The sequence below is a fragment of the Rhinopithecus bieti genome, unplaced genomic scaffold (assembly GCF_001698545.2).
Source record: "Rhinopithecus bieti isolate Rb0 unplaced genomic scaffold, ASM169854v2 scaffold_13207, whole genome shotgun sequence".
Classification (NCBI taxonomy): domain Eukaryota; kingdom Metazoa; phylum Chordata; class Mammalia; order Primates; family Cercopithecidae; genus Rhinopithecus; species Rhinopithecus bieti.
In genome coordinates this window covers 2,432,062-2,441,903 of record NW_016807866.1, presented here as the reverse complement: position 1 = coordinate 2,441,903, position 9,842 = coordinate 2,432,062, and the positions used below count along the sequence as shown (strand labels likewise).

At 50.6% G+C, this 9,842-nt stretch overlaps 1 protein-coding gene across 1 annotated transcript; it reads right to left on the bottom strand.

The window, feature by feature from the left end:
• Positions 1-7,366: 7,366 nt before the first annotated feature.
• On the bottom strand, positions 7,367-8,352 carry OLIG1 (oligodendrocyte transcription factor 1). Its single transcript, XM_017883974.1, is given in 4 exon segments — positions 7,367-7,642; positions 7,644-7,699; positions 7,702-7,849; positions 7,851-8,352. Coding segments are annotated over 4 exon segments (846 nt in total). The 5' UTR covers positions 8,217-8,352.
• Positions 8,353-9,842: the final 1,490 nt, after the last annotated feature.

Below are 9,842 nucleotides of genomic sequence, written 5' to 3'. Positions count from 1 at the left end.
CAGGTCTTTAAAGGGAAGAGGGAGGAGGGAAGACAGGAAGATGGGAGAGGAGATTGGTGCCTGATTGTGTTTGGACACAGCAGGGTTCTCGGGAGCGGAGGATGGGAGGGGGAAGGTCGGGCATCCATCTCTCCAATCTCCTGTGGCCATCTCTGTTACAGTAGCCAGCCCCACACGCCTTCCCCCACAGCCTCACCAGAGCAGTTCATGGTTCAAAGCCGACAGCCCATCATCTGAGTTACTGTGAATATAAAATACAAAAGGCATTTCCAATACCCTCATAGCCCCTAGAACCACAGAGACCATGGTCACAAGTGAATTCAGAAGTTGTCTATTAAACGGGGTGCTGTAATGTTCAATTGTATTTTTTCCTACACTGGACATCCTTGCACTGATAGAGGCTCATATGTAGGCTGTACCTTCTGCCCCTGGCTGCGGGGAACCAGGACTGCAGAAGAAGCATGTGACTGAAGCCACCAGAAGCAAGCGAATGGAACAAAACCACCACCACCACCACCACCACCACCGCCACCATCACCACCACCACCACCATCACAACCACCACCACCACCATCACCACAATACAAATACTCTCTTTAATTGGTCCTCTGGGTAGATAAAATGTTATCAAATCACCTCCAAGCTTTCTTTACTGATTCTTCATCTGCTCAAACTATTTTTAAAGATTTAAACAGAATGACACCTAATGATCACTGTCTGAGGAGTTGCGGGTTTTTGTTTTCTTGCCTGTCACACTCAGTGGTGACCGGGACGAAGAACATGTATGTGTTGAAGGGCGCGGGCTGTGTGACGCCTCCCTTCTGCCCCATCTGCAATCCTTGACATCTCGCTACCCACATTCTTAGATCAGGCTCCACCAGGTCTGGAAATTTTGGAAATAAAAATCAGATAAAAAAATGAAAAAGTGAAACTGAAAAAAAAGAAAGCTAAAAGTGAAATGACCTAAAAGAATGACCCCATGGTCTCAGGGTATTTTGGCTCAAGAAAGTAGCAAGACATTGACGCCTGGATCATGCATTGGTTAGACATGCAATGAACAGAAGCAGCCACAGCCAGACGTGGGGCGGGCACTGGGGTACAGGTGGAGTGCCCCAGCCTTGCCCCAAGAGCTGAGGGGAGGAAGGAAAGTGACCCCTCTCCACATTACAACAATGATAGAGAGGACAACCCTTGGGGGCTGTCTTTCTTCTAGACAGAGCCTCATTTCTTTCTGTGTCCAGCTGCTACGACTTCCCTGAACTGGCTTCAGCTTCTCCTGTCTCTATATCTTCACGTTTCTGTTTTCTCATCTGTAAAATGGGGATAATGCTGGTGCCTACAAAATGAAAGCATATATGTAAAATGCTTACAGCACTGCTTGGTGCCCAATAATACAATGAATTCTTTTTTTTTTTTCTTTTCTTTTTTTTTTTTTGAGACGGAGTCTCGCTCTGTGGCCCAGGCTGGAGTGCAGTGGCACAATCTCGGCTTACTGCAAGCTCCACCGCCTCCCGGGTTCACGCCATTCTCCTGCCTCAGCCTCCCAAGAAGCTGGGACTACAGGCGCCCGCCACCACGCCCGGCTAATTTTTTTTGTATTTTTAGTAGAGTTTCACCGTGTTAGCCAGGATGGTCTCGATCTCCTGACCTCGTGATCTGCCCACCTTGGCCTCCCAAAGTGCTGGGATTACAGGCATGAGCCACCGCGCCCCGCCAATACAATGAATTCTTATCAGCACTATTGTTATTTTTATTTCTAGTAGAACTGCTCTGCCATTTCTGCAATGAGTAGCTTCTCCTTCCCACCTGCCTGCCCCCAGGTGAGTTAGCTTTTGTTTTTTCTTGCTTTTTAACCTCACAGACGAGTCTTCTCATCTGCTCTTGCAATTTTGAAGTCTCCTGGTCGTATGACTTTGGCATTCTCGAAGGAGTTACCCACATCACTTCGAAGCTTCTGGGACACAACAGCCCTTATGGAATCCCAGTGCTGGGAGCCTGTTTCCTGGGCCCCATGGCCTGCCTTGGATTGGTTCTCCAGGTACAGGACCTGTCAGGGGCATCTGTCCTCGATTTCAGGCCACCGCTGCAGAGGGGCCTGTTGGAGAGTCACTCATGTCCATGAAAAACACTCAGCAAAAAGATGCTGACGACGTTGCCACAGGTTCCAGCAGGGTCAGAATGTCTAGTGTCGGCGTGAAAACACTGTGAGGCGGCCAGGAGGAGAAAGTCTCCGAAGCTGTGCCCTCAGAAGCCATTTTCTCCTCGCACCCCACTGCCCTTGTCTGTCAGCTGCCTGCTTGCTCACTTTCTGAAACTCGAGTGACAAACCTGCAACCGTCAGAGGATCTGTCACAGAGGTGGCCTTGCCTCTGCCACTCCCTGTCACCAGTCTGGGCCTTTCTTGGGGCTAGGGGGCGAGGCTGCCGAGAAAGTTCAGGTGACTCAACTACAGCCAGGTCAGCCAGCAAGGGATTGGTCCTGAGCCTATCTCTCCTGGATGCTACCCGCAAGGACAGACCACAGGCTGAGCGGAGAGCCTGGAAGAGACCAGAGCACCGAGATTTTCCATGGGGCAGAAGAACATGCTCAGCTCTGGGTGGGGACCTCCTGTTGGGATTCCCATTCCCTGTCTCACCAGGACAGAGCAAGGAAGCAGCCTGTGCTTCCCCAAAGCAGGCGCTAGTCCCTGGCCTTGCTGCCTCTGACCACCTCTGTGGCTTTGACTGTGGTTCCCGACCATCCTGGGCCTCAGTTGCCTTATTCAGTAGGGAGAAGAGACAATGGATGATTTGCGAGTGCCTTTGCCTGCCAGCATCCATGAGACTCAGATACGATTTGGTGTCTGAGGCCTTGGTCCCAGGTAGTGGCCTACCTGTGTGCTCTGTCCTCTGTGGTCACTGCAGAAGGCTGAGCATGGACATAAAATGCATTCTTTTTGCTTTCAATAAAGGCATTCCTGCCCCCGCCACCACCCACCACACACACACACACACACACACACAAGTGTCATGCAGCCTGTAGAGTTTAAGGACTTGGAATATTCAGCTGCTTGTCCTGAGCTCAGAGCCTGGCCTCTCAACAGCAGCAGGAGGGAAAGGGGAAAGTTTGCGGAGAGCTCTTAATCCCATGTGAGCAGAAAGAATGTGGCTTGGTTTCTTTTCAGGCATTTCAGCTTTTACGCTGGGCTTAGTTAAAAATGACAGAATGGGAACTGCTTAAGAATGATTTCCCAATGTCTCCATAAATAACGAGACTAGTTTGTGTGTAGGTTTCGAGGAAGATCTTGCTACTCCAGTTTTGCACTCTAACTGAATCTTACTTGGAAACAGTATTTCTAACATCTTTCCCCACAACTAAAATCTGCTGGATAAAAGTGAATTCATGTTTTTGAAAAACATGGCATTTTTCACCCCATTGCTTTGTGAGCCTACTTGAGTGAATGTGGTAATCTTATTGAGTATGTATTGGTGTGCAGAAGAGGGAAGAGGCAGTGAAGAAGCAGGAAAATACCTTATAAGGGAAATATACTTTCCCAGTCAATGCACTGTATACCCAGCGAGCAAAAGCGTCAATTGAATGACTCTTCTCAACCATCACCTTGCTTTTGACAAGTTCATCAGGTATCTTTCTATGGCAGAAAGAAAAGCCCCCTTTTTCCTGGCTGGCTTCCTCAACACAACAGGAGGCTGCAGGGGGTCTAGTTAGCAGGCTGAGGCTCTCTTGTTCCCAGCCTCACCTGAGTACCTAAGCATTCAGGAAAGACCAAACACCTCAAAGCAGAGTGCAACATGGAAGCACTGTTGTTCATCATCTACACTTCAGTAAGTGGAAATATTTTCCATGATTGGAGAGGAGCCTCTTCCTCGAACGAGCCGCTTACCCTCTAAGCTGTATATTTCCCAAGGTTACAGTTTTATGCCTAGTGTCATCAGTTTTCCTTAGAGGAGAACATCTGTAAATAGACCATCACTGCGGGCTAGGCAAATCCCATCGTGTATTTATTCTGCTCTCTGTTTACTGATTGCTCACCTGGACTCCAATAGCTATAACAACATAATTTCTCAGCGCCATGTGAATTTTCCCATTAGGTTCAGTTTACTCTAATTGCCGGGACCTCACTTTGGTGGTTGGCTGGATGCAGGAAACTTCTTTGGCAGTGAGGCGTTTTTTGGTTCCTTCTCATCTTGCTTCTGAGGTGTTAGAGTGCCTTTCTCCAAGAACCTTACTAAGACCCTCCCAGCTGTCCCAACCCCTTCAAAGACTAGCTTACACTTGTTCCTTCTGCACAAAGCCCACTCCAGCTAAAATCAAGTAAGGTGGGCAATTCAGCTAGCTCCTTTGCTGGTGTGACATAGCACTGAAGATTTCTAAAAGCAGCTCCATGCTCTAGAACCCACATGTCTAAGCTTAAACTCTGTGCATGCAGAATACACTGCCCTGCCATACACAGATGTTGAGCAGTCTGACTTTGCATTGTGGACACTGTATATAATTACCTTTTACCTGTTTCATCCTACAGGACTCTTCAATGCTTGCTGGTACTATTTTTCAGGATGTAAACTCCTTATATAGAGCAAGTCTGCTAATCTTGCTTGGCACAATGGCCAAAAACACACTGCATGCAGGCAGATAAGTATTTTGATGGCACCCGAAACAGCCCCGTGTATCCTTGCTAAGTTTATTTATAGCCTTTGACCTTTCTGAAAAGCATGATAAGCTGTGGTTTTCTTGATTAAATAAAAAAAAAAATCACACACATACAGTGTCACCTTTCCTATAAGGCATGGGCTACTTGTTCCCATTTACAGGTAGAGACGGGCAGACCCATTTTCTGCCCTGTAGCTTTGTGCTTCTTTTAGAGATGATGTCTGGAATGACAGTGGCATCTAGGTGCTGGTGTTGAACTGTGGGAGAAATTGTTTCTAATCCCTTAGAAGTATTTTTGTTTCAAGGAGAACCTGAATTGCTTTTGATTTCATTGATTTTCACTTTTTTACCCTGCCCCTTGCCAAGATATAAGGTAAGCAAGGACAGGCGTTGAATAAACAGAAGGCCAGAGTTCAAATCTACAGAACTTTTTATGAAAGCTGGTGACTTTGCTGGTGGCAATCTAGGAAGCATGAGAAATCCTCTTTTGGAATGAGTTGGTGCACAGAGCACCTTCTCCCATGCCCTCTCCTGACTTCTTAAGGAAATAGACACGGCATGGTAGCCAGGCAATGCCATCTGTCCAGCCACCTCCCACCTCTTCCCCCACCTCCAAAGTGAGTGCTCATTTTCTCTAAACGTATATATGCCTCAAGTAAACCAACATGGATAAAATTGAGTAAGTCTCTGGGTTTTCTTTAATTTTCATCAGGTAAAAGGGGACACTACTTCTCTACTACTCCCCTACATTAAACAGTGGTTGAGTTTCATTAATAACTATGCAGTGTTTCAATACTGCAATGTGAGCAGGTCAGCCTTCCAAGTTCTTCTTAACAGCACCAAACAGACAGAAGAGCTTTCTTGTCCTCTTAGGTGAAGACAATTCCAACCTGATTTAAATGATAGGGTAGGTGGGTGCAGCAGCAGGAAGCTCATACTTGTGTGGTGTTAAGCTTCTGTCCAAGGATATAGAAAAGGTGGCTATCCCAGAAAGATGTTGAGCTACAATTTTATGATAAAGGTATTGCTTAACCCATTTTCCAGGGGATGAAGTTGTAGTTAAAACAGACCTATGCCTGAAGCTTGGCAAAGAATGAATTCCTGGAATTGCCTCTCTCCCTTCTCCATTCCATTCTCTATCCCACCCACCCACTTACCTACAATCCTCACATTTCCCACGGATGCCTGAACTTGAACTACAGTTGCCTGTTCATTGGATTATTTTACAAATCAGGAAGTCACGTTTTAAAACGTGGGACCCCGGTCATTTGCCTACCTACCTTCACCCCGAGGTTCTAAATCCACTAGGATACAAGGACTTTTTTATTACCAAACAAATCAGCCAAAAAATGTAAAAAAATCAGACTTTAAATGTTTTATTTTGTTGATTCTGTACAGCGTCAGGAAACAAGGTTAGAAGTAAAATAAAAGTGCCAATTAAATTCAGCTACTACCAACAACCAAAACCTTAAACGCAGAAAAAAATCAAAGCAAACTGCGGAAAGGTCATAGCATAACCTTGGGTAAAGGAATTTGTTAACGTCTGTAACAAATCGAAACTGACTACCTATGTAGCTCTTCAACTGCAAGACGGCGAAAAGGGAGACTTGCGGGCCGCGCTGGTCAAGGGCCCGGCCCGCTAATGAGCAGCGGAAAGCGCCTTCCCGCCGTCGCCACCGCAGCTGGGATCCGCCGAACAGCGAGCGGTTCAGGGCTCCCGGTCCTCCTGCGTGTCTTTTAATGAGAACGTTAATTAGCGATCTTGACAGGACGGCTACTGTGAAACGCCTGGTTACCTATTTTAGTAAATCGGGAACACTGCGTGCAAGGCGGTTGGTTTTCGTTTTTAAGCAAGCTTAAATGTTGGTTACGCTACTTTTGGGGAAGGGGAGGCAAAAGGTGAATCTCGCGTTCTAAGTTGCCTTCTAAGAAACCCCCAGGATTTAAGAGCGAAAACTCTCTTTGACAAAACACTGGTTGCGCGAGTGTTAAATACAGTTCTCCAAACAGCTGGTCTACAAAAGCCGACCCAAGTTCCAACCCAGCGCATCCTGCGTCGTCCTCGTCCCTACCCACCGCACCCGGACGCTGACCACCTGTCCACCTAGGGTCCGTCCGTCTGCCACGTCCCAGACCGTCCGCACCGCCTAACTGGTCTTTTTCTGCCTCTTGAGGTCCGGCAGCCTCCTTTGATAGGACCTGGCCGGCGGGAACAAGGGCGCCCGTGGCCTATGGCCGAGGAGAAGGAAAAGAACCACCCCTCCGCCTCCGCCGCTGCTCGAGCGCAGCCCCTAGTACTGAGAGCCGGAGTGCTCCGCTCCGGGGAGGTCACGCTCGGGGATGGCCTCTCGCCGCACCCAGGGCGCGCCAACCACGGCATGGCGCCCTCAATTCTACATCGGCCCCGCGAAGCGCACAACTCCAGGGACAGGGAGAGAGATGTGCCGGGTGAGAGTGAGCACTTTCTGCCTAAAGACGCTGGAACCGACCCAGAACCCCAAACAGCCCCGAGGCGCCATCGAACAACCGCTCCGGTCACTTTAACTTCCCAGGGGTGGGGGAGGGGAAGGGGGTGCCCGACAGTCCCTTGCTCTGGACTGGAAGGTTCGAAATGCTCTCCTTGCTCGGCCTCGCTCTCCCTGACGCAGGGAGCAGGAGCGCGGAGAAGCTGAGCGGAGGAAGGCCGGGCCGAGGACGCGCCCCAGGCCCAGGCTGGCCCTCACTTGGAGAACTGCGCCTGCACCGCGGCCAGGCCCAGACTGGCCGGGACCAGGTGCGGGAACTTGCACACGGCGCAGGTGCAGAGGCCCGGGCCGCCTGTGCCGCCGCCGGGGAGAGCGAACTGGCCGCATGGCGGCTCCTCCAGCGCCAGAGACAGGTACTTGGCGGGGCGCAGCGCGTCGGGGGGCGTTCCCACGGGGCGCGGGGCGCCCATGTATGTATTGGAGCCGGCGCTGGTCTCCTCTGGTGTTATGCAGGGGCAGCCGGCCAGAGCGCAGGCGCGGCGCGGCGGGCCCGGGCGGCTCCTCGCCCAGCGCGCGGCGCAGCTCTGCAGCGAGCCTGCCAGTAGTAGGATGTAGTTGCGGGCGCAGCAGCAGCGCTGCCGATCTTGCGAGAGCCTTGCGGCCGCGGAGGCGCCCTGGCAGTGGCGCCGGCTGAGTTAGGGGCAGATGACCTCGCGCCAGCGCGGGTCCATGGGCCAGCGTTTGCAGGTCGCTGCCATTGCCGGCTTCGTGCCGGCTGTTGATCTTGCGCCGCAGCTGCTGCTGCTGCTCCTCCTTGGCGTCCGGCCGGGCGCTGCTGCCCGCGTGCGCGCCGGCCCCGGGCCCGGGGCCTGGAGGCTCGGCCGGCGCCTCCGGCTTCTCGCGCGCAGCCTTGGGGAGGAGGGGGGCCGTCGTGGAGGAGGAGGAAGTGGAGGAGGTGGTGGAGGAGGAGGAGGAGGAGGGCGGCTGCCTATAGCCCACCAGCTCGTAGAGGGAGGCCCCGAGCTGCACGTCTCCGGGCCGCTGTGGCCGCAGCATGGTCCCGGGGGCCGCGTTCACGCGCGCCTGGGAAACCGCATAGTACATCTGGGAGGCGGTGGGGGCGGCCAAGGACGCCCTTCAGGAACGCCCCGGGGTGGGCCCGTCGGCAGGCCGCCCCTCCCAGCGGACCTGCGCTTGGGGAGCCGATGGTGGGGCCCTGGCCCGCGCCCTACCCCTTTAAACCCGGCTTGGGAACCTGCGGGGCAGCGGGCGGCGGGGCGCAGCCAATGGAGGCGCGAGGCCGGGCGCAGCCGCGTGTTCATTGGCTGCTTGCGCCGGGGCCGCGCAGAGGTGCGGCTGGCACCGCTCTAGGAGGTTATTGTGAGCGCCTGCGCCAGCGGCGAGGGACAGGCCCACTGAGTGGAGTAAGGGCGCCTTTTCAGGCAAGTGGGGCTGTTGAAGGAGGACTGGTCGCACTGGTCAGGCTGCAACTCACGTGCCTTCCTCCAGCAACTGTCTACTCAAAAACAACCTCCCCCATACTTTTTTTTTTTAAACTGTGATCACCTATTCATAACTTAAAATTTACCATCTTGATTTTAGACTACTGTTTAGCAATGTTATATACGTTAGTGTGCACATTAAATTGATTTAAATTAAATTCACATTGTTTTACAACCAATCTCCAGAACTCTTTTCAACTTGCAACCCTGAAACTCCACCCATTAAACAACTCCCCACTTCCCCTCCCCCAGCTCCTGGAATTCACCCTTCTTTTCTATCTCTATGAATTTGTTTTACTCTAGGTCCCTCATATAAGTAGAATCATACAGTACTTGTCTTTTAGCGACTGGCTTCTTTCACTTAGCATACTGTCTTCAAGGTTTATCCGTGTCGTAGCATGCATCAGAAGTTTCTTCCTTTTCAAGGCTGAATAATATTCCAGTATATGGATATACCACATTTTGTTTATCCATTCATTCGTGGATGGACATTTGGGGAGCTTTTGGATGTTGTGAATTATGCTGCTATGAACATGAGTGTATCATTTTTTTTCCCTTAAAATACATAATTTCCTGCCAGGTTCAGGTGGCTAAATTTCTGGACTAAATGACAAGTAGCATTAGGATGGTTCCTCCCTGCCACTCCCAACCTCCTTCCCCATCCCTCTGATCGAAAGGTCTTTAGGGACAAAGGAGCCTTTGGGTCGGGTTTCTCTCTTCCCCAAAAGGGATGGTCTATCGCAACTTGACATTTTTGCTTAAGCAAAAGTCACTCAGAAATTGGCCTCTTATTAGAAACAAAACAAAACACCCACATAGTCCTATCGGTTGAGGTTGGGAATGAATCATTTTATTTGCCAAATAAAAGAGCATTACTTGGTGTCTATGGGCATTTTCTACCCCCAGCACCAGTGTGTGCTACCACAACTTGTCAATGTCCTGGGGAAGAGGGCATTTTGGCATCTAAACCTCTACCATCCAATATGCCTATTTAAATGTAAATGAATGAAAATAAAATGAAGTTAAAAATTGAGTTCTCCAGTTGCACTAGCATTACTTCAAGTGCGTAGTCCTCACAGGTGCTAGTGGCTGTCTACTGAACAGCACAGATACAGAACATTTCCATCTTCACAGAAAATTCTACTGGAGAGCACTAATCTAGAGTATGACAGAAGGAAAATGAGCCTCCTCCACCCTGGGGCTCTTTGGTGTGAGAAGAGAGATGCGA